The sequence below is a fragment of the Buteo buteo genome, chromosome Z (assembly GCF_964188355.1).
Source record: "Buteo buteo chromosome Z, bButBut1.hap1.1, whole genome shotgun sequence".
NCBI classification, from domain to species: Eukaryota; Metazoa; Chordata; class Aves; order Accipitriformes; family Accipitridae; genus Buteo; species Buteo buteo.
The window spans coordinates 36,432,919-36,457,966 of NC_134204.1; the positions used below are offsets into that span (position 1 = coordinate 36,432,919).

The window sequence follows — 25,048 nt, forward strand, 5'->3', positions numbered from 1 at the left end:
TAAAGGTCTTTTCCAACCTAAATGATTCTGTGATTCTATGATTCTATGTTTAAATATCCCTCCCTGTATCTTTTGAATGGGCACTTACAGTTATTTGGTGATACAGTGCATACATCCAACTTCTCTAGGAGTGAGAGCTTAATGCATCCTGAAACTGCAGTTCCAAATATAATTACTCAGAGTACATTTCGGCTTCAAACAAAGTTGTGATATCTGCAGTTACCAGTAAAGATTGATTATATGAAAAAATGTAATATGTATACTTGAATATTAAATCTTTATATTACTGAACTTTATCACAGAGTTTTGACCCTACTGGCAATTATAGTTTATTTTAAAAAGCAAGTGAGAAAAAGCTAAATGATGATTGCTTAGTAATCTCATACTAACAAGCCCTTCACACTGGACTTCTGAAAAACTAAGAAAGAAAAGAAAAAAAAAAAAAGGAATTTTGGTAACTTTTTTTCCTTTCTTATTTTCTGAGTAACAAAAATAAGTACTGCCATTCTTCTGTGTTGTGGTTTAACCCCACCCAGCAACTAAGCACCACGCAGCCGCTCACTCCCTGCCCGCCCCCCCCCCCATCCAGTGGGACAGGGGAGAAAATCAGGAAAAGAAGTAAAACTCGTGGCTTGAAATAAGAATCGTTTAATAGAACAGAAAAGAAGAAACTGATAATGATAACACTAATAAAATGATGACAGTAGTAATAAAAGGATTGGAATGGACAAATGATGTGCAGTGCAATTGCTCACCACCCGCCTACCGACACCCAGCTAGTCCCCGAGCGGCGATTCACCGCCCCCCCTTCCCAGTTCCTAAACTAGATGGGACGTCCCATGGTATGGAATACCCTGTTGGCCAGTTTGGGTCAGCTGCCCTGGCTGTATCCTGTGCCAGCTTCTCGTGCCCCTCCAGCTTTCTCGCTGGCTGGACATGAGAAGCTGAAAAATCCTTCACTTTAGTCTAAACACCACTTAGCAACAACTGAAAACATCAGTGTGTTATCAACATTTTTCACATACTGAACTCAAAACATAGCACTGCACCAGCTACTAGGAAGACAGTTAACTCTATCCCAGCTGAAACCAGGACATTCTGTAAGTTATTTTCTTATTCTCATGATCTTCTCTATGTACAAGCACTTGAATTTTTTAAAGTGACAAACTACTAAAAAGGAAAGATTTAGTTTTCTTAATTTCCTCTCCCTACTTTTACAACATACGAAGAAACTGGGAGGGTAACATTCCTTAAAGTTAGAGGCTTATCTTTTATGGGTGAATCGCTGGTAAGGTTTTCTTCCTTGTTTATATACATGAACAAGTTTCAAGTGTGCTTTGTGCTGAGTGGAATTGTAGCCTTTACTGTTAATCCCATACTTTTGTGAGTCTACTGAAAAAATAGGATTCCACTGGAAAACCTTAGTAATAACTGAAAAAGGAAAAATCCAGACACCAACAAAGGCGAATAAAAGGTGCTTTTGGTCAGGGTATCTATTTGTCTCCATTTTGAACTGTATGTATTCATACATTTTTACCTGTGTTCAATGCTTTCTGTGTATATACTTCCATATAGAATTATTAGAATATAGTTACCTGTAAAGCAGAACAGAACGTAGAACAGCCTTAAAGATCATGATAGTTTTGCTAACTTGCTTTAATAGCTTTCTTATCACTTGGTAGTTAAGAATTCGAGACCTTGAAGGAGCTTTGCAGGTGGAAAAAGCCAGCCAAGCAGAAGCTCTTTCGGATTTAGAAATGATCAAGAAAGAGTTCAAAGAGGTGGAATATGCATATGAGAGAGAAAAACACAATGCACAAGAGAACTTGGAAAAACTCAATGTGTAAGTTACCTTTTAAATTCATTGTGAAATGGCAGTAGAAAGCTTGAGTACTGCTTATAAATTACATTCTCTATAGTTTTCAGTTACTAGAAGACAACACAATCTGATGCAATTTGTCAAGCCAAGCCAAGGTTCAGAACCTGGCATTCCATTAATAAGAGGTCCATATCAGTAACCATACATATTATGGGTAGGTAGAAAAAACAACTGATCTGTTATAGATTATTTGCCAAAGCAAAAATGTTGAAAATAATAGTTATGATAGGGTCCTGTTTCCAGTAGTGTTTGGGAGGAGTGTAGGACAACATACGTGGCAGGTTTATAACAGATTTTTTTTTCTGTACCCACTTACATTATTATGAAAACATTACTTTTCACTTCAGTGAGCTAGATGAATCTTTAAGACTTCTGTCTAGAACTTTTGTATAATTTATAGTGGATAATCTTTATTTTTAGCTTTTGAATAATTGTGAAAAGTTTTAACTTGGTAACGAAAAGTAGAAAAAGGGGTGAAGTGTGTAAGAGCAGGCAAAATTACTTGAGATTCCTCTCCTGCTCAGCACAATTTGCTGTGTCTGTAGTAACAGACGTTTTTTGGAAGAACGGCTTTGTTGTATTCCCCAGGCAGATATAGGATGCACAGTACTGAGTCGTCTTCCCTGGCTGAATCATGTATATATTGGGGTGAGAAAACGTCAGGAAGAAAAATGTGTGGAAAGACAGAGAACTGAGGAGTAGGTGAAATAAAGGATAGTAGCAGGCGAAGTTTAGGGAAAGGAAGTTTAAGAAGACTTAAAGTGGGTGGTCCACAGTGGGGGTGTGGGAAGAGACTTAAGCTAGTAGAATGGGTTGCAAAAAGACAGAGGTGGCATCTCTTTCAGTCTAGGATTATATGGGTCTGTACATATAGGTGTTTATGTTGACTTAATCACTCAAGCAATAGTGGAGAGCAAAAGGAAGTTTGTGGGCCTGAGAGAGTCTTTCTGTATGCATGGTTACAGAGGTGTTTTTAGTAACATAGGTGAAACCTGTGCTGTATTATAAACACCTTAGAGCTCTTCATTAAAATAAGGCCAAAAGAAGTCTGAATGTAAGATTGTGCATTTAGGTAAACCAGAGTCATATTAAAAAAAATAAAAGCTTTTTTCCTAAAGGAAAAGGAAATGATATTTATGTTAAAATTTGTGAAATGATGGTAATCTAATGTGGTGCTTCAGGAACACTGCAGTCTTCACAGTTGGGAAACTGTATAAGTACTTCAAGATTCTCTATGGTCCTAGAATAACATCAGTTTATTAAACTGTAATCTCATCCTACCTGGTTGATTTTGCTTTGAGTGTAATTTCTATGGCAGCAACATACATAGCACTAAACTAACACCAAATTCTGTGCCTTTCCTTGAACTGGAGAAGGCCTATACCATTGATTTGACATTTTATTTGTTCTTTATTGTCCTGTTTTAAAAAAGCTCCTTTCTCTTTAAAACAGCCGTGTTCGGAGGAATGGCTGTTGGATCAGTAGTTTTATGTAACAAGCTGCTTCACACTGTATGAGTTTTTCTGGTATGTAACTTCTTATTCTTACAGAGAATATGGTTTGGTTTTTTTTTTTCCTTTCTGGTAGGTTTCCATATTTGAGTTGTCCAGAAAATACAGAAAGTTCATGTTATAGATAAAATCTTTCTCTTCCCTTCAGACTTAGAAGTTTTCTTGAACTACTGTTCTTCCAGTGCTTGTTCTTGAACCATTTCTTCAATCCTTCCAAGGTCTAATATTCCACGGTCCATCTTTGTATTTGAGGTTAGACCAGCCAAATGCACCATCCTCAAGTGAAACACAGGGCTTTTTTAGTTTTTCTGGCTAATGTCTGTTAAGCTGGAGTAGTTTTCAGTCTCGAAAAATATTTCCTGTCTTGTCAACATGGGTACCATAGCATGGCTTTCTCTAATTAGTCAGGGACCTGTTAACCTTCCAAGAATCTCTAGATACCATTTACTCCTTCCTTCTGGAAGTTTTAGGAATTTTTCTCCTGTTGTTTCTTTCTAAGCTCAAAAAGTAGCCCTTGAATTGTACAAGCAGCTCATGTCTGTCCTCACATCTGTTAGTATATCTCTTGCATTCTTAGAGAAAACAAGTGCGTCTGACCTGTAGCTTTTGTCTCTGAAGTTCAAGGTAATGAGAACAATGAACCACAGATACTGTCAAATTTAAGGGTGCAGTCAGTCTGAGGAGTTAGTAGACTTGTAGAAACCATAACTATGACTTTTGAAAGTACTAACTTTTGAAATGTAGAACTGCACCGCTTTTTATCTTTATAGCTCTTCGGAAAATGAGTGTGTCTGAACACATAGGTCATGTTCAGCTTTGATGTAGTCACAGAGGAAGGGTTACAATTACAGAAGAGTGCCTGTTCTGATTTTATTATTTGATGTGAAATAAATGTGGAGTCATGAATTCTGCATAAATTAGTTTTAAAAATACAATAACATATTTAAGTGCTACACATACACCAAAAATGTAAACTACACATCATGCATAGGTCTTGAAAGGAGTGTTAATGCTTTACACTGGGAGTTACATATTGGTAAAACAATTTGATTCTCAGGGTTTCTAGTATGTTTGGCATTTTAATACTTTTATTTGTCTATCTTCGGTTGTTCTTATTAACTTTTCATCACAACTGTTCTCTCAGGTACTCCTCTCTATTTTAGCAAATTCTTATTTTCATGTTGCTAGAAGATGTTTTATCTTAGATATCTGTGCTCAGTAATAATTTTCAGTACAGGATCCTCTCTTGAAGATTCCTTTTGGCCCCACAGAAAGTTCATAAAATATATGAGTTCCTCACCTACATTTTTGGAGCAATTTTGGTTGTTTGATTTCATCACGCTAGACCCCAGTCCCCTGAAGTGGTGCGCATGTGCACTTAAGTTTCCTTAACAAACAGAGTTTGTCAGAGAATTTCACACTGTGAATTATATTAGTTTCTCAGATGAGCAGAGACCTTTTATCTCGAGGAGTAGTCTTAAGTGGAGTACTGCCTGCACATGGAGTAATGCTGTCCAGTTGTTACCATGTGGAACTCAGCTATCACTTTAGGTGTTGAACATGAGCACTCTTTCAACAACTGTATTTTTTCTAAACACTTCAAAATTGCAAATTACATTCCACTAAGTTAGTGACAGAGATGTGAGTCTCTAAGGCCTGAATTATTCTATTATTAGTATTAACATGTTTTGAGAATCAAGAGATGATAATAGAGATAAAATATAAGTTAATTAGAAGCATTTTTGATAGTAGCTTAAACAACTCTTTAGGAATTGTCCAAACCATTGAATTTTACAAGTTTTACCACAAGATCTGCTTTTTAAATTTAAATTAGTAATGTTAGTTAAAAATTGTGAAAATCTGTAAGTAGTAATTTCCCAACTAAGTTGTTGAGAGACTCTTAAAGATACTTTTCTTTATTGGATTATTCAGACCAGAATAAGGATAATGGTTAAATATTGAATTACATTGCTGCATTCAATAATGTTTTGTTCTTTGTGAGAATCATTTATCTAGACGTATGAAGCCATTTCTTTGAGAAGTGAAGGGTTTTGTGTTTAGAGTCCATGAAAATTACATTTTGGAAAAATGGGAAGAACTCTTAAATGAAAAACTTATCCTCAAAAAAAAGGAGTTGTTTTTTAGGGACTATTTTTTTTTTTTGTCTGGAACTGCTATAGGAAATACCTGAATATATGTATTTGTTGTGGCTAAGCCTAGGAAATACAGTTCTTATAGTTATGGTACCAGTTGCGTTAGGAACTTCAGTATTAGTGCTTACAGAGAAGTAAGTACTTGTGTTACTAAAATGCAACAAGAACCTTAAACAGCCTTCCTCTTTTCCTCTAAACTGGATAATTCTATTCAACACTTCCTTCCCAGGAAAGCAGATTTGCCCTATTTTGGGGCAAGGCGGGGGGGATGTGTGTACAAAAAAGAATTTGTGCCTACTTAAAGCATCTGTTCTGTGCATTAATTGGATATCAGAATAAACTTTGTCTAATATCCAAACAGTACTTTTCACTACTTGCAATCATCTGTTGATTCAGGCTATTATTCCTAGCAGCTTCTGCCAACTGAGTTTTTTGAAAACAAATTATCTTCTGTGATTTCAGGGAATGCATGGAAACCTTTCCATGAAAGTTAACACAAACAGTTGGTGGCTTTGTTAATAGAGCTTGAAGAAACAGAAACAGCTTATCCTTACCATTTTGTTAGTCCAGACACCTAATTTTCCAGAGCTCCATAAAGATAGGTAGTGAAGGTCAAGCTTTATCTGAGATGGACATCTATATACTCAGTTCCCTTGAGGTAGTTATGGGGTGGGCATGTACTGCCTCATCTGTTTCCTGTGCCTCTTTTATTCTTTGAAGCGTACAAGTATCAGTAACAATGGTGAATATCAGTGACTGCTTTCACGGGATGCCTTCAGAGAGAATACAAGAGCCTTTGATCTGCTTACCTTTGAAGGCTGTGGTCCTTGGACTCCAGACAATGTCAGGAGCTTGGCTTTTTCTTTTAAGCCATGATTTGGCTTTCTAACTTGTTTTCCCTTTTTCTAGAGGAGTCCCATGAGTTTGTCTTTGAGCCTTAGTCTTTGGAAACTCTTGGAGACTTTCATCTGTTGTGCTGGAACACTTATATATCTTTTTAGCTGGACTTGATGTAGCAGAAATGATACCAAAGTTGGAAGCTATACAAATCTGTAAGAATTTATTTTCTCAGAAAGAGATGGTTGTAATAACTGAAACCAAGCAAACAGGCTTTTCTGGGTTGCATAATTTATTAATTAGCTCTGAACCCAGTAGCACTATGTAAACTGAAAGCAATGTGGGATTTGGGTCTCCATGTGAATTTACTTTTCTTGAAGATTGAGGACATGACATAGAATAAATTGGAACTGCTTTTGCTGTGTTTCTGAAAGCTGTGGGAGTAGAAGCTACTTTGGGGGACTGAAACAGGCAAGTTCTTTCTCAAAGAGTAAGAAGTAACCATCCACAGCTAACAAAAAAAATCAGCCAGGCTGAAGCAGAAGCACATAGGTATTTGGAGGACTGATAAAGTAGTCCAAGAATGGAGATGGTACAATCCCTTTGGGAACCTGTTCCACTATTTGACTGTCATTAAGGTGGAAAAAGTTTCCCCTTGTCTTAACCTCTTTGGATTCAATTTGTGACTGTTGTCTCTTGTCCTCTAGCCATACATTGCTGTGAATTGACTGGCTGCATCTTCTTGATAATCTCCTTTTAGATACTGGGGGCCCGTTGTACACGCTGAAGTTATCTGTTCTCCACCCTGGACATACCAAGTTCCCTCAGTTCTTATATGTACTTCAGCCCCCAACAATGTTGGTGTCCCTCCCTTGAGCTCGCTCCAACTTTATTCCTGTCTTATGTGGGAGGTGTGTGCTTAAAACTGGTCAAATAAAGGGTGATTAATCACATCCCTTGATCTTCTGGCTATGCTACTACTAATACAGCCCAGGATGCTGTTAGCTATCATCTCTACTTGTATGCCATGCTGCTGATTGTGGCTAGCTTGCTGTCTACCAAGATTTCCAGGTCCTTTTTGGGCATAGCTGCTCCCCAGCAAGTTACTAGCCATATCACTTCAGGGGGCTCTTGCTTCCTAAATTCAGATCTTTGCATGTGTCACTGTTGAATCTCAGAAGGTTCATGTTGGCCTGTTCCTCCTCCCTGTCTAGGTTCTATGAAACAGCAGCCGTTCTCTTGAGTGTATCAGTTGTGTTGTGTCATCACCTACTCCCACCCCGTTCAGTGTTACCTGCAAACTTGGTGAGATTGCACTCCTGGCCTAATCCAGGTGATGGATAAAGATGTTAAACAAATTCTAATACAGACTCCTACGCAATTCCACTTCTTATCAGCCACTACCATCTCAGCTTTACCATCAAACCATTTTTATCAATGTTGTAGTTCACATATCTAGACTGAAGTACTAACTTGGCTATAAAAATACTGTGTGAAACAGTGCCAAAAGCCTTGCTAAAGTTGAGTTATATTTAATCTACTTGCTCTTTTTTTGTCCACAGCTCTGGTCATTTTATCATGGAATATAACTGGATTGGCCAGAAATGATTTAGCCTTGGTAAATCCTCACTGACTGTTCCCAATCACCTTTTTCTCTTTCATGAGCCCAGAAATTTGTTCCAAGAGGACTTGTTTATGACCTTTGTGGGACTGAAATGAAGTTAACTGGTCTACAGTTCCTTGGCTTGTCCTTTCTCCCTTTTCTGAATATATAGGTGTGATATTTGTCTCTCTCCATGTGCCAGGGACCTCCCCCAATCTCTGTGACCTTTCAAAGATGGTGGTGAGCAGCCTCACTGTGACATTGGCCAACTTTGTCAGAACCTTTGAGTGTAGGCAAGCTGGCCTCTTCAATTTCTATGGGTTGAGTTCTTATAAGTAATCCTGGACTGAATCCTCACCTGCTGCTAGCAATTGTTCTCCTCTTTGAGTCCTTTTACTGATCATAGAGGCTTGGGGGACCTTGTCAGGGAAGACTGAAGCAAAAAAGGCGTAGTGTGTTGATCTTCTCTGTGTCCACTGTTGATAAATCATCTAGTCTGTGTAGAAGCAGGTCTGTGTTTTCTTTCCTAACTTAATGTAGCGGTAAATCTCTTCTTGTTGTCTTTGTCATCCCTTGCAAACATCAATTCTCGGTGAGCCTTTGGCTTTCCTGACACCATGCCTACATACTCAGGATTCCTGCCCCTTCTTGTGTCTCCTGTATGCTGTTGTTTGGCCTCGTATGTTTCTCATGAGTTGCCTGTTTAGCCATCCAGGCTCTATCAGGAGAACTGATGTAGTAAAAGAACTGTTTAAAACTTTGGGAACAGTCTGCTGGTGGCAAAATTTGAAGTCATGCCATTCTGAGTAGAATATAGTCAAGTATGTAGAAACTTTGAGAGCAAGCGTTGTACCTGAAATCAGGGTTGATTACACAAGATGTGAGGTCTTTCTGAAGAGAGCTACTGTGTTAATTAAAATATGATGAATTTTGTTTACTATATGTAATTTGGAGTCCATATCCAAATGACCAAATGAATTTATGACTGGAAGCCTAACACAAGCGTTGGTAACTGAAAAGAACATAACCACTTCTTGAAAAGCCTTTCTTAAAAGGAATATATAACTTTCTTCAGTAAAAAAAAACAAACACAAAACTTCAGAAGCCATATGATGTGCTAACATGATATGTGCCATATCCATTGATTATCTCTAAAAGTATATAATATACTGGACAAAAGTATTTTTGATAAAAATGTTCTAATGCTGAAACTTTCCAGATTAGAAAGAGAGTGTTTCTCCACAAACAAGCAAATGAATGAGAAGATTGAAGAAAAGAAGAAGGTAATTAAAGACCTCTCTGAGAGGCTAGGGAATAATGAAAAAACCTGCAGAGAATTACAGGAGGAACTTGCAAAGGTAAGGCAAAAGGCCTGTGGCACTCGTTTTTTAGTTTTTTTTAAATGTACTGTGAACATAATCTCCATTTGCTGAGCTGTGGAAGAACTTTGCCATTGTGTTACTCTGATTTTACTTATATTAAGTATTTCTTTTTGTAAAACATGAGTAAATATAGCTTTTTTGTAAAACATGAGTAAATATAGCTAATACACTGGAGAAGCTAATTTGAGAATGTATTTTAAGTTATACACCATATATTTAACTGAAGAGTTATTTGCAGAAAAAAATTATTTTGTAAGTGTGGCTATGAGTAAAGAGTAACTTGTGTTTGCATTCCTAGCGAAGAAGGCAATTTGTAGATACAGATTATGATTCCTTGTGGTGAATGTTCTGTCTTTCTACCCAAGCTTTTTTCTTCTTCAGGCTTTGTTAGCTACCATTGTAGGCTTGTTTATTTCTATTTCACATAACATTTTGGTTTTAGTGCAAGCATTTGACTGTAAAAATTGCTTGTTTGAAGGTGACAAAGCAGAGGGAATTTTTTTTTTTCTGTTTTGGTGTGGATTTGGCATGTTGGATGTATTTTACTGGATTATTTCCTGAAACCTTTCTCCTTTGATATGACCAGTTGGAGCCTTTCCACTGTACGTACCCACCTCAACTTTGAATAACAGTTTTGCCATCCTGTTGCATGGCAGCAGGTACAAAGCAAAGATCTTAGGATATCTAGAAAATCTTCTCTCCTTCCGTTGTGTAGTAGCATTTGCAGTATTTCTATATTTAGCTGATGTAAACTTTTTTTGATACTGGCTTGCAAATGTCTTTCTCTCTCTTGGAGCTGTGAGTATGGAAGGTAAATGTGGTCTGTTCCCTGCTGCTCACAGGCATTGCACTAATCAAAGAGCAGGAGCAGAGACCTGCATCAGAGGATCTTCAGACTTGTTGGTGTCTTCTGTTCAGTTGTTGGAGTTACTCCATACGTTGTCTTAGAGTTATCCACTTCCCAGACAGATTGGTAACTGATAAATTGAAGAAAATCAAATCAAACCCCCTCTTCCTTCTGGGAGGATCACAGCTTCTTCCTCACAAGCATTAATGTATTAAAAGGCATTTGCTGGCCTCATTAACCTGAAATAGTCATCTCATCAGGCACAAAAGGAATACAAAGAGACAAAAGCAACTGTCTCACCTAACTACAGTCAGTAAGGATTGCTATTTATTAATATAAAATACAATTCCAAGCTGAAAAATTTCTACTAGGAACCTTGAGCGCTTGCTAACTATCACGGTGATATGAGTTTTCCTTTTTGTTTTATGTTCCTTAGTAAAATGTATGTTATACCTGAAAAAAATTCAGGACAAAATTCTGTTCATGATCAAGGTTTCTGGTAATGGCAACAGTATTAAAGGGTGTACTTAGAACATTACATTACTGAAAGGTAAAAAGCAGATAGACTGTCTCAGTTAAAAAAACTGTCTTATTCATCGAGCTGGTTGTTGTAATTGTGTTACTGGAATGATTTCAAACCACAAGACTGTCTTGAACAGGTAATAAAAATACTCATTTTCTGAGGAGTTATGTTAGTGGTCCCCTATGGGATTACATTTTTATCACCTTGGATGGCTTTGGTTTTTTTCTGAAGACTTTTGTATTTGTTTGGGAAGCAGGAGTGCCTGTGTGTGGTCTTGTTTACTCAGTCTGGACAGCCTTTTGTTATTTTGCTGCCTAAAATGTAAAAGCGGAAGACTCTAGCAGAAACTAAGTATAGATAACAGTTCATTAACTGTTGCTAGGCTTCCCTATACCCATACTAAAATTGTGTGAAAATGTCAGTGTGTTCTCTTCCTTTCATTTCTCCCTCCTGCTTTCTTGATCTATTCATTACTTTCTTGTATTTTATACTATTGTTAGGCATCCTGAATATGTCCTTTTCACTCCAGTCTGATAATCTTATATTGGTTTCTCACTGTACTGCGATAATAGGAGTTAATGTTTTTGTTTGTAAAATACTTGGGAAATACAACCAAATCAGTGAAGGCTCTTTGTTTTTAGAGAAGCAGACTTATGCAGGAATTAAATACATTCTTTGGGAACTTTATATGAAAAAGAACTTTTTTTTTTTTTTAATGGCTCAGTTGAATGTATAGTAAAGTAGTTATGCTGCTTTTAATTTTAAATATCAGCATGTGGCAGAAGTTTGCCAGAAATTTGCATGGATCAAATGTGATAGGATCTGTTGGTATCAAACAAAACTGCTTATGAATGTTCAGCATAAGCAGGGTCCCAAGATTTCCATTATGTTTTTCTGAGGAAATTGGTCTCAAGCTTGTCATTATTTCCAGCTAGGGTTTTTAGAAATTTTTAGCTTGAAGAATAGGAATTTGGAAGAATGGCCATTGTGATTCACAACTTGTTTTAAATTGAAACAGCCCCAGCTGTATTCCTGCCCCATGGAAAGAATAAGAGGTGTCTTTAGTAGTTTTAAAAGTTACTCCAGATATTTACATTTCTGGCACCTAGTAGTGGATGATCTTTAATTCTTAGTACCAGACAAGTGGGAGACATTGAACCTTTATTTTATGAGAAATGTCTATTGAAATTTGGGGAACTTGCCAGTTCACCAGAATGCATATTTGGAAATTGAAGTCATTAAAAATATTGTATTTTAGTATAAAGTCCTTTAATTTGGCAGAACTGTGTATTCATTTCCTCCCTTTTGTATAGATACTATCAGGAGTAGCATAATTAGAGTATAAGTAGTGTAACAGATTACACCCAGAGCCTGTCTTTTTCTGTGTGGCATATAAATCTTTTTCTTACAGCCATACATGCTGTGTACATGTGCTGTATACATCTCAGCTGTCTGTAATAGCCTTGTAGGTTTTCGTAAGCTGAAAGTCAGAATGGAAATGTTTGAGAATCTAGTTCCTGGACATAGGCATTAACCATTGTTTGTTAATGTAAGTGTCATAAGTATTGACTGAACAGACAATGAAACACCCTGAAGATTGTGATTCTGTTCTGCAAATTCTATGGAGCAGAATCTGGTATTTAATAGCAAAGATGTAAATCTCATCTAGACAATTTATCGTGAAAGGAGCTTTTTCTTTCAGTTTAAAAAAACTGAGATGCAGTCTTCATTAATTTTGTGCTAATGGTTTTTAAATGTTGCATTACCTTTATTCTTGTTTTGCTTCCCTTTACTCAGGGGTGGAGCGTTTCTACCCAGATGCTACTTCTGTTATTGTCCTAATTTAAGACGACCAGTCAGTCTAAAGCATATGCTTAAATGATCTTCTACAGAGAAACCAGTTTTGTTGTTTATTCTGGAAGTGGAGAGGTCACTCAAGCTGTGATATCCCAGTGTTTGAAGACAGGCATCTAAAAAATGCTTTTAAAGTTGCCAGTTCTCAAAAAATTTTCTCTGACTTAAAAAAAAACAACAACAAACCCCAAAACCCAAAGAGATACTTTGTAACTTTCTATCCACCAAAAGGTTATTACAAATCTCTCTTTAAGAGTCTAGAATAGTTCCATATAAAACTTGAGCATTTTTGATCAATTTTATTTCAGGTGATTAAAACTGAGACTCTAAATTTCTTGAGAAATTGTTATTTGATTTACACATGGCTAGACACTTTTTAAAGAACCCTCTGCAGACTTTGGAAAAATCTAGCTAATAGAAGAAAATAAAGAAACTCTGTTCAGTATTCAATAGTTAGATAACATGAGCAAAAATAAATAGTAGCCTAAGGAGGGATCCTGTCAGTGAGGGTTTTGGTTTGTTTTTTTATACTGCAATTTATGCTTGGTTGCTTAAAATTTGTGCCTCTTTTCTGCTATACAGAACATCACTCAAGTAAAACCCATTTTTTGTTAACTGTGGAGCAGTCATGTGGAGCCTATTTCTATAAATGCTTTGATTTGGTTTCCCCAAGGTCATACCTGTAAACATTCTAATGCTTTTACAAACAATTTACCCAAATGGTTTTCAAGGAGTGTCTGAACATGCTGCTTTTTTGTGGCTGTGTGGATAGTTCTGGCTTTGGCACTTGCTCTGCCATCACCAGATAGGATTTGTACTACAGACTGACTGGGTGAAGTAGTCCATGTGCAAGAGAGCCACACAGGAACATCCCTGTAATGCAAAGTAGAGAAAATTCCTCTTGGAATAATGGTGCTTCGTTGCAGGACTGGACCTCAGTTCCCTGCGTAATACTACTGGGGTTTTGATAAGTTAAGTTTGAAAAAGCCTCAAACTCCTGCCTACATGTTTATTTTTTAAATGTTATTGAACTTGAGATACACATGCACATTTGCAGCATCAAGTCATGTGGGCTATTCTGGAAAAGTGCTTAGAGTTTGCATTTATTGTATTCAACAGTGGCTTTTGGAAAATGCTGAAAAATCAATGGGACTTAATTTCTGTCCTGGAACAGGTGATGGGATGATACCAAAATTGAATACTGGTGGTTAAGGAAAATATCTTGCAACCAAGGTAGTAGAGGATTGCCTAGATAAATGCAAATACCCTGCTTCTGGAAGATTAGCATAATTCTGACAGTGGGTGGAATAACTTTTATTAGTAGTATGTTTTCTTAATAATTCTGGTTATCTTTACAGATAAGGATACACATTTGGAAAAAAGATTTTCTCCTGGTTGGAGCATACAGTACTTGTAACGAAAAATACTTGGCTTCTATTTAATTTCCTTAAAAGGGTGGTTGTGTTTAAAACTGATGGTTAACTAAATATGTTGCCAAACACATTTTTCTACCAAAAATTCTTTTGTCCTTAAGGGATGTTTTGTGATAATAGGAGCCTTCTTAAGGATATGAAGCTTGGCATGGGGAAGCATTGTGTATGCTACAATTCAGCATATATTCTGAGTTCAGAAAGTATGAGTTGTCTCCAATATTGTTTGGTTTCTAGCCTCCTATTCTGAATATTTTGTGAGGGAGGGAATTGTGTTTGGGGAGTATAGGAAATGCTTCTAATATATTTCAAGAATTTTAAATTCTTATGTGCTCATGCAAACTTCACAAGGAGTCTTTACCACTCATCTCAGGGACCTGGGATTCCTGAAGGCAGGTTCTACTGGTAAAGACTGAGGTGAAAAAGGCATTGAAAAGGCCTTTTCTGTGTTCTAATCAGCAGATCCCCTGCCCCATTCAGCAGCAAGCCCACTTTTTGCCTAGTCTTCCTTTTGCTGGCAATATACTTTAGGAAGCCTTTCCTGTTGCCCTTCATGTCCCTTTCCAGATTCAACTTCAGGTGGATTTTTGCTTTCCTAAGCATATCCTTCCATGCTTGGACAGGTTCTCTATATTTATTCCAGGTCACCTATGCCTGCTTCCACCTCCTTTATGCTTCCTGTTAATATATGAATTTAGTCAGGAGCTCCTTGTGCACCCATACAGGCCTCCTGCTGCCTTTGATTTTCAAGGTCATTTTCAAATATCACCTCCAAGGTCAAGAATGGTCCATCCTGATGTGCAGGAAGTCAAGCAAAGTCAGCAGAAGGCTTACCTTACAAGTCTTTCACCTGTTTCTAGTAATGTGATCTGGGAAGCAAGCTCTCTTTAAGTAAAGGCTTTAGCACTTTGTCATCTGATTTCCCCTTTGAAGTAATCTAGGGAATGCTCACACCAGTACCTTTCCAGTAGTTCTACAGGAATGGCATCCCCTAACACAAATATGATGATGAATGGAGTTGCTGAGAGGGAAGTAATCTCATCTCCTGGAATAGTTGGATCTGGCAGAGGATACCTTTCAGCAGCTGCAATTGATTATGTTTGACTTCTACACTTCTGGACTCCATTTTCCTTTCAAAGTAAAGAGTTATGTATACTTTCTGTGTTTGTTCAGACTGAAGAAAAGAAAACTAAGGGAGTTACTGCTACTGACATCAACTGTCAAATGGGTGCTTATGGAGAAGACAGAGCTACACTCTTCTTAGAACTGTGCAGTGAAAATATGAGAGAAAACAGAAGTTTCAGAAGGGGAAATTATAATTACCTGTAAGGGCAAAAAAAACCTTCACAGTGAGGATTGTGAGACTTGGAGCAAGTTGCCTGAAGGGGTTGTTGAAACCCCATCCTTAGAGATACTCAAAACTTGACTGGACAAGGCTCTGAGCAACCTAACCTGACTTCTAGCGTGGCCCTGCTTTGAATGGGGAGTGGGACCAGATGACCTCCAGGTTAAATTATTCCATGATTTTATGACTTGGCACATTCTTACTAGATAACTGTCAGTGAGACAAGAAATTAGATCTTTATATTTGGACTTTTAACCTGTGCCTGGATTTCCAGCACTGCAGTTTACAGTATCTTTCTTCAATTTCTGATAATGGGTACAGTCACTGAAAATGGGAATTAGAAAGGAAAGATACTAAATACTTTGCAGCTGAAGTGTAGAGAAATGGGCTAGTCTAAGGAATTCCCTTTTGATCTTTATTGCTGTTGAAAAAGAGACTGAAATTGGCTTAGGGAGTGTAGATGCAGTTAGCAAATAAAGCACAGAGAAGTGGTGAAGGCTGAATAGACTGGAATATACTGACTAAATTGTGGTAAATTAACTAAACCAAATGAAAAAATTGGATGAGGAGACTGAAAAAAATTCTCACATTTGACTTTTCCGTGGTAAAAGGTTTTTCTGGGAAGATTTAGTCTGACCTTCTCTGTGCTGGAGTGGTTTACGTAAAAAGAGTACTTATTTTATTGTGGTGCTGATCATATTGTTATATTTTCTTATTTCTAACATGTGAGGTCTTTGAGATGATATCAGTACATGAGAGTAAATCATTTTAATGTGTTTGCATCCCATAAAATATTTTTACTGGAGCTCAGCAATTACAAGTTCTATTTATATAGATAATTTTATGGAGTAAGAATTAAAACTTAGTTACTGTTGAATATATAGAAGAGGTTTGGAAATTCTTTATGAAGTGTAGTACAAACTCTCACACAAGGAATGTTGTGTAAATACTACAGGGGACCTAACACTGAAATACACATATGAATAATATATTCATTGATATACAGTACATATAATTAAAATTGAAAGAGTAAAGCAAATTTATAAAATATTTAAACTGAATAATGAAGAACACTGCAGAGAATTAAATGCATTTCTTGGTTTTTTAGCCTGACAGTTATATGCTACCAGTAGTAGCAGTTTTCCTTGGGAGGAAATTTCCCACACTTGAGAAATTGACTGAATCCTTACACATGCAATGAAGCATAACTAAAGCAATAGTTTATAGATATGATAGAAAACAGTAGGATTTTTCTCAATACAAAAAAGGTAACCTTCCATCACCAAGTAGAAAGGGAAATTACTCAAATAGGTGTTAGAATTTAGAATAAAAATAAATTGAGTAATTAAAGGTAATGAGACATCTTTGAGCATAATATTTATCATAAGAAAATCATGAAGTCCTTTAAATCTAGTTTCCTCTTGATTTGGGTGGGGAGGGGTTGTTTGAGTGGGTGTTTTTTTCTGTTTGTTTTCTAAACTGCTGAGATGTATTACTTTTTGTCAGTCAGCTGCTAAAATCGTACATTTCTTTGAGAAGTGACAACTATATATATCCAAGAGGACTTTGGTCTTGTCTGGAATTACGGATGCATATCTTTGAAAACTGCAGGTTTTAATATCAGATATAAATTGAAGGAATGATTTGATATATTCTTTCTATTGTGGTGATTAAAAAATCTGTGGTAAATACCTTTCTGCCCTTAGAATAAAGCCACTGTCTTAATTTGAACAACAGCCTGCACTTAGTGAACAGCTTTCTTTAAGAGAAGTCAGTTGTAGGAGCTGAAGGACTCTGCTGCTTTATATTCCATACATAAGGAGGAGTTTTTGATGTTGAAGAAATCACTATCAAGCATGGAAGATACTAACAATTAAAGTAGGCACGTTTGCAACGAGAATAGGTGTGGGATTTGACTGAATGCCAAATCATGAATTTCTAGCCTGTCTGCCAGTAGTTTGGTGTCTTTCTGGATGCCCTTGCAGGGTATAACAATAGATTTCATTGCTTGCATAGATGGGCAGCAGTTAATTAATGTTCAGTAAGATATTTTGAAGCAGAAGAAGATCAAGACTAGGTTTTAGTGCAACCATTTTTTCTTTTTCTTTTGACTACCTGAAGCCTTTAGTTCTATTTTAAGTGTGTTTCAGGGTTCTGTGTTACTTCTTTGCGATTTCTTGCTAGGTCTCTTGGCTCAAGAAAAGGAGTAATAAGAAATATAGCAGGAATTTTAAATTTAAGGAGGAACAAAAATGCCATTGTCATCTGTATTTCTTTTGTTTACTATTTTAATGGGTTTCTTTTTTTCCTCTCTTGTCTTGTCTGTATCTCCTGTCAAATAAAGGCCAAGAAACACCAGGTCTTTCTAACAGAGACGTATGAAAACAACATGAGAGAGCTGGAGTTACTCTTGGACAGCTTTGCTATGTCAGGCCAGCGGACAGCAGGTTAGTTGAAGGTATAAAATGACAGATGCATCTGTCAATGTTCCAAAGTCACTACATTGTGGGAATTCTGCAGATGCCTCTTGCATTCCCTCTTCTCAACATGCTTTGATTTGATGACATGATAAGAGCAGTTCTCACAGCAGTCAAATGGCCTTGCTAGCTGAGAAAGGGTGACGGAATGTGGACCTGCTGTTGTCAGCCTAGAGCTTGATTTACAAATGCTGGTGTGTATATGATCGGTCAGAAAAGGGCTCACTTGCTGTGCTCTAAATCCAACTGAGAAAAAAGTCCTTACAGTATACCTGCAAAGGGAACAGATGTTTTGTCTGAACTGAGCCAAATTCTGAGGCAACCTTCAGCAACTTAAAGGTCATATATGCAAAAAGGTTGTGTAGGACACATGATATAACACAATACTTTATACTGTTGATTGTGTACTAGTACTATATTGCTCTATTCATTTGATCTAGTACAGAATAAATATTTCTTTGTTTTCATTAATTATAAGTCAGTGGTTGTCACTCTGTTACCTGGTTTTTATGTACAATTATTGTATCAATCTCAACAAAATGCTGCCTGCTTAAGCATTTGAAATAGTGGCTAACATAAACAAGCTGAACTTTAACATCAAAGCTAGTAATTGTTTTAAAGGTGAAAATAGTACACTTTTAAAAATCTTCAATTAAAACTATTTATAAAAGTTTTCTCTATGTGGTTCCTGTTAGAAAATCACAGACTAGAAACAAAATGCTTCCAACTTACAGTACAAGTAAACTGGAAGAAAACAGGTAAAATGTTGCTTAAAGAGAAAATGGGTTTATTTTATATAAATTGTGATGATACATTTCTGCACTTTTTAACAATGTTAGACATTAATGGGTCGTATAACACCTTTAAATGAAGATGCATTTTTTTACATCTTCACAAAAAGATTTTTTTTTAAGGCCTGTTACTGTTAAAATTCAATAAAGGACCTTCTTGAGATTTCTGTTGTCCTTAAAAGCCTAGTCTTGAACCTGTGATGCATTGATTTCCTTGCATGGGCTGTATGATTTTTTTTATTTGGGAACTGGTATCAGTTTTATTCTGTAATTATAAATGTAATTCCTGTGGGTAATACCTGTACGATTACTGTAGATATGTCAGACTGAAAAGCTCTTCAAAACTGTATGTTTTCCCCTATCTTGCAAAGTTCCACATGCCCAGAGGGGCTTCAGGAATTCCAGGGGGAGCTGGATGCTGCTGCCAAACTGCACTTTCCAAAGCAGTAATTGTCTTTTGGGTAGGCTTTCTGTTCTCCCTAGTGGTAAACCTTGCAGAGAACAGCTTTGACCTGTTTCTATAATATCAGGGATTCAGTAAAAGTAACTTCAGTATTAATTTGGTTTGTTTAAGGTAAACTTTGAAAGATCTTATTTAAAGAGATCTTTTTTTTTAAGCTTCAGCATCTCTGCAGAGGCTCAGTTGAGGCAGAAAGTGAAATTAGCTCTGCTATGGATTGAGTCTTTACGGCTAATATTAAAATGGACATTGACTAAGACATTTGTTCTACCTATTTACTACACTTCTAAGTGTGAAACATATTTTTAATGCTGTTGCCTTACTGTTGTATTTAGGAATTTATTATGTAACAGTATTTCTTTCACTTTTTAAAAAAATGTTTTATGTACTCATATTTGAAATTCAAATGCCTAGGTGCCAATAAAAGTAAAAATCTTAAATAAATCTTTGTAGTCTAATTAGCAGATGAGGGGCTACATGAGCCACAGCTGACTGGGCAGTCTTTCTTTCTTGTTTGTGTTTTTAACTTTCAACGCAAGTGGTTGAGAGATCTACCTAAAAATCTGTCAATATTTAAGGTCCAGCCCCTTCATTTAAGTGCTCATTGGGCTGTGATTATTGGGCTATACAAGAAAAAGAACACTTCATATTTTTAAAGATTAAAAACCTGAAGTATTTTAAGAAGTTATTTTTTTCGTTATACATTCCGAGTTAACAAGCATAAATCCATGTCTTCTCCTTTTTAAGTGACCTTTATAAATTTCCACAGCATTGTTATTCTTATTGGGCATTTTGTATGATTTCAGTTTGTCCTGTTCAGTTTATCATATTTTGCAGTTATTCAGCAAACTCAGGGAAGTTTGTCTTCATTTAAGGAAAAAAAAAATTGTGGTTCTAGCAATCTGAAAAAAAAGTGAACTGCGTATGAAGTGCTAAGAGTGTTAGCTGCTTTGAGTTAGTGTTACTGTTTAATGCAGGCCACCAGTACTGTTTTGTTCAAAAATCTAAAACACAGCACCATATGAGCTGCTATGAAGAAAATTAACTCTATCCTAGCCAAGCCCAGTATCGTTAGTAGAAAGTCTGAAGCAGCAGGTTTAAGAGTTTACTCACTTGTATACCTCCTGTCAGACTCCTATTAAGCCTGGCATTTTCCCAAAATTCTTCCCTCAAACTCTTAGGTGATACTGGGCAAATACATCAAATACTGGGGTTTTTTTTCCTCATTGCTGAAGTCGGCCCTCTCCAGCAAGAGAGTGCCGTTTGGATTAGGTGCATGTCTCCTGCATAGTTGTATGAAGACAGACAATATTTGGCCAGTATTAAAGCCATAGGCTTGTTTTCAGCTAGTGCAGGAAGGTAGAATCTGGTATCTCTGTTGGCAGACTGGGCTGCCTAGAAAATAGGGTTGTAGCAAAGGCAAGGAATGCCAGCCTGGGAAGTTTACTGGCAAAAGTCTGGTTTTGGCAAACATGATGTAAATTAAGATAGTTCAGAGGCATGTTTCAGTGACAGCATTGCAGTCTGGGACTTTAAAAATTAAGATACATTATTTAGACAGCTTGTTGAAAACTGTGGGATGGAAGACAACCCCTAGATTGACTGAATAGGTATTATTTTAAACTGAATGAGAATTGTGAGTTACAGCTTCTCTAGAGCTGGAAGTATGGAAGAATAGTACTTTCTTTTTTCTGTGCAACGAGATCACTGCAAAATGTTCCTACAATGAGTAGTAGTGAGAAGTCACTCTTGTAATTGAGAAGACAGGACTGGAGCCCTGTGCATCCTTACCTATATGAATTCTTCTTAGGTTGATTCTAAGTGTCACCTTGCTATTTGGGACATCTCTAGGACTCAGAGGTTTGGTTAAGGGCACTGCAGTCTCATTAAGATTTTGCTTTTCCCTGGTTCTGTAGACCTTTAGAAACTGGTAAATAGGTGTCCACTGGAGTGGCTGATAGGACAGACCAGAAGTCTGTCACTGGGATGTGCATTCTTTTTAAATTTACTTGTGTGCTGTAGAGCAGATCTCGCTCCTGTTACTGAAGGCAATCTTGCAAACCTGTGTTGGTTTGACTAGGTGTGACTTTGGCAGTAACAGTTGGCTGGCAAGTCAAAGTGAAAAGTTAGTGTCCAATCTGAATAGTACTCTATGCTTTCTGGTATTATCCAAGGATTGGGAGAGAAGAGGCTAATTGAAAAAAAATGCTTTCTGACTTGTGCATATGTGTAAGTTTTCCACTGACTACCATTGGTGCATGATGTATAGCCTACAGAACAAATCTATCATTTTTTGTATAATGCTTTGAGTAGAATATCATGCTTACAGTGCTAACCATACGATTCTTAAAAAAAACCCCAAACCTGCAAGTCTGTTAGTGCACCTCCTCTAGCTGACAAAGTTTTATGGAGAGCCAAAGAAAAGGCTTAGAGTTTAGTATCTGACTTGACTTTATGAGCCACCCTAGGTAAATTGCTTAGTGACACTCATACTTCAGAGGTGATAAACACCTGTATCATCATTTAGTTCTGCTGGGAGTTCTGATTGTTTGGCCTCTGGAGTTCATATGCCACTGATTTTTTCACTTCTTTTGCAAAATAAGGGTGCTATTAGCGTTGGTAAAGTTAGTTTTGCTTATAGAACATGTTAAGACTCATGAAAATGGTGAACTATAATTTGTTACAAAACAAGTTTATAAATGCTGCATACTAATATAAATAATACTGAGCAGAAGAATCTGTCAATAACCTGGTATTTTGCTGTAACACCAGAAAAAATTAATAGTTTGTTCTTGGAAATTTAATATCAGCTGACATCTTGTGACCTCTTGATCAATACGGTGGTGTTTTGCTTTCTTAGCACATTGTACTATGGGCTTTGGAATGCTCAGGCTTGTTCATGTGTCCCTAATTAAGGCAACCAGATCAGAAGTCTCAGTCTAAAGGTTTAATAAATAAGTGTAGTGTGTACATAATGGATATATCAGCTTTAAGATTTATAATTGAAACATTATGTAGAAGTCTGCAGACAGATAATAAATTTTTTTTATTATTTCCCTTGGAATGAAATTCAAGATCATTTAAAAGGTTTTTAAGATCTCTCCAAGCATAACATAGTCATGTGATCTTTGACTTGGTAAAGCTTTGAGTAAATGAAGTACTGCATTATAGTATGCATGCTTAGTCACAACAGCAAAATAATGTCAGGAAAAGTGTAACATACTTAACTTTCAGGCAACATGTTTTTCGAAGTGTGTTATTGTGTGGTTTTAAAGTTGGCTGGTCTGACCACAGTAGAAATTATATGTGAGACTGCATACCAAATACATTAGGTAGAAATGCAATCCAGAATTTACAGTTCTGTATCTTGTATTAAAGCTTTTATACAAATGTCTTTCAGCTGCATTTGCTGTGAAAGTATGCCTATTCAACTGCATCTCTTGTGGCAAACAAGGCTGCTGTTCAGTGTTTTGTATTGTCACTGAAGCCCTAACTAATTTTAATACCTCTCATCCAGAGTGAGTAGTTTTCTCTCTGTGGCTTTAAGGCTTAATTTTCATTCTGTATTTTTCTTCAGGCGCTTGTGAGGACAAAGATAAACCTCCGAGCCTCTCTGTCCTTGAGACTTTGAGGTGTACCTTGACAGCTTACCAGAACAAGCTGGAAGATATGTCTAATGAGGTAACACTTGCACTGTTTGGCTCTATACGTATCGCCTTCGGCCTGCAGCAGTACATACGCTTTGCTTGTAAAAAAGGTCAGAAGAGTAGGAATGTTGAGTTGACAGCTTCACATATACCCAAAGAAATAATCTCTGTCACTACTATTTCTCTAAGCTTGCCCTACAGTGAAGTTTCGCTTACATTTGGGGGCACAGGGAGAAGAGGTTTTTTCTTTTTTTCTTTTTTTCTTTTTAGTTTAATTTGGTTTTGTTTTCTTATTAAACCTGTTGGGGTTATTATTTTCAATAAACATTCAGGAAAACAAGCCATTCCTATCTAGGATTTCGGTTAAAAGGTGATGATTTGAGAGTTGGGCAGTGTATATCACAATATTCCTAAATATGCAACACTTGAGCCTGAACAGTCGTTGGTATCCGTTATGTAAATGTGCATGTCCTTGTACATTTAAAAAGTGGCATAATTTTCTGACATGAGTGTGTTCATGATGAAATCTCTTCTGGTGCTATTTCGAGGTCTTTTCAAGTAAAATAGGACCATGAAAATACTTTCTTTAAGTTATATAAGACAATAATGGAAATATTTAATTTTGGAAGTCTTACCCTTGAAAAAAGTCAAATGTTTTCCATGCAGTCCTACTGGCCTTTTATTTCACTGACTGAAAAGCCACAATCTTGCATTTATTTTCTCATTTGTATTGCTAATGTGATTAAATTAATCCTCTTGGGTGTAAATGTTTTACGAATTTGTGGCTTTAAAGCTTGTAGAGAGAAGTTAGCTGCACTGTTAAAGTTTTCTGTACAAACTTGTAATTAGCTTAACTTTGGATAAAATTGGCAAATGCAGAAAGGCAAGGTGTGATAAGATTGTAAAAATGCCAGTACTGTTTTTCCATCTCTAGGTTTTGTCTTTTGTTTTGACAAATGCATAGTCTAGCTAGTCACTCACATTTCAAAAAAAAAGAAAAAAAAAAAAGAAAAAGAAAAAAAAATCCAGAGGAAAAGTATATCAGCTTTTTCCCTTTTATTGGGGAAAGAATGGTCTCCCACAAGACCTTTGAGTTTGTTCAACGGGTGCAAAAATAAGTGACCATGGAAACAATTATACTTTTGTAAACAGCAAGCACTGTTAGGTCTCTCCCAGTGAGATAAGAGAACCAATGTGTATAGTCATTATGAAACTCTTCTGAGACCCAAGTCTGGAAGCTGCAGAGTAACTAGGAACATATTACCCACAGCGAATTGTTATTTGGGAGGAGGAGTGTCACGTGATAGGCAGCACAGTTGAAAAGTCGACTCAGCAGGCTTTGGCTTAGTGATGTGCTTTGTTGTGAAACTGTGCCAGAGACAGCAGTGGGGAGACCAAGGGGGTGGCTGCTAAGAAAGCAAAGAGAGTATTCTGACAGAAAGAAGAATGAACTGTCAAGGAAAATAAATCGCAAGCAGAGCAGGACCAACAGATGACCTGCCACAAGACTTCCCAGTAGGACTGTGTGTGACTGACCCCGAAGTTGTCGTATGGAGCCAGAGATCACCGAGCACCTTCATGGTGCACAGAAAGGGCAGTGCTCTGTCCTTCTTGATTACCCCCACCCCCATAGATAACGCTGCTTTTGGCTTTTTATATATTAGATATGTTTAGTAATAAAACTTTTTAATAATACAATAATGCACAAAGGGACTATGAAGGGCACTGTGCAATAAAACCAGGATGTTTTAATACACAGCAGTAAGGGTTTAGTTTTGAGTAATTATGTAGTAGTTCTTTTTATAGAAAGATTTTCAACAAGACCCTGCATATTGATGGAGATATTAATATATGTGTACACCTGTATGTATACGTGAAATATGCTGGTAAGCTTGTCATGTGTCACCTTTAACCTACTGTGTTAAACATTAGATTAAACAATCTTGTTCATTTATGTAGCTGAAAGGTGTATAAGTGTTTTGGTTTTGACAGATAACAAGCTTTTGACTTTTTGTATAGTACAGAGGCTAGAATATGTTTGGGGAGAGAGAGAAGGCTAGTAAACCAACAAAAGGACTGGAAATATTCCAGTAGCATTTTGTAATTTACTGTTATTATTTCTAAGGGTTCTGCCAGGTCTCCTGATTTGAGATCAAACAAAAATACGATTTACAAAATAATTTGTAAATTTTGTAAATGGGATATTTTAGTTCTGTGTTGCTCCTTAATGCTCAAGTGCTGGCAGTAACCTGCACTATAATACATTTCTATTTGATGCTTTCTTTCAGACATTTATATTGCTAATCTCA

At 36.8% G+C, this 25,048-nt stretch overlaps 1 protein-coding gene across 9 annotated transcripts in view; it reads left to right on the forward strand.

Moving 5' to 3' along the window:
• CCDC171 (coiled-coil domain containing 171) overlaps nucleotides 1-25,048 on the forward strand; it is a 157,624-nt gene that overhangs the window by 30,966 nt on the left and 101,610 nt on the right. For all 9 annotated transcript variants that reach the window (XM_075021403.1, XM_075021409.1, XM_075021400.1 and 6 more), the window contains 4 exons: nucleotides 1,683-1,843; nucleotides 9,203-9,341; nucleotides 17,709-17,811; nucleotides 22,670-22,773. In XM_075021403.1, coding sequence (XP_074877504.1) covers nucleotides 1,683-1,843; nucleotides 9,203-9,341; nucleotides 17,709-17,811; nucleotides 22,670-22,773 — 507 coding nt within the window. The remainder of the gene's footprint in view (nucleotides 1-1,682; nucleotides 1,844-9,202; nucleotides 9,342-17,708; nucleotides 17,812-22,669; nucleotides 22,774-25,048) is intronic.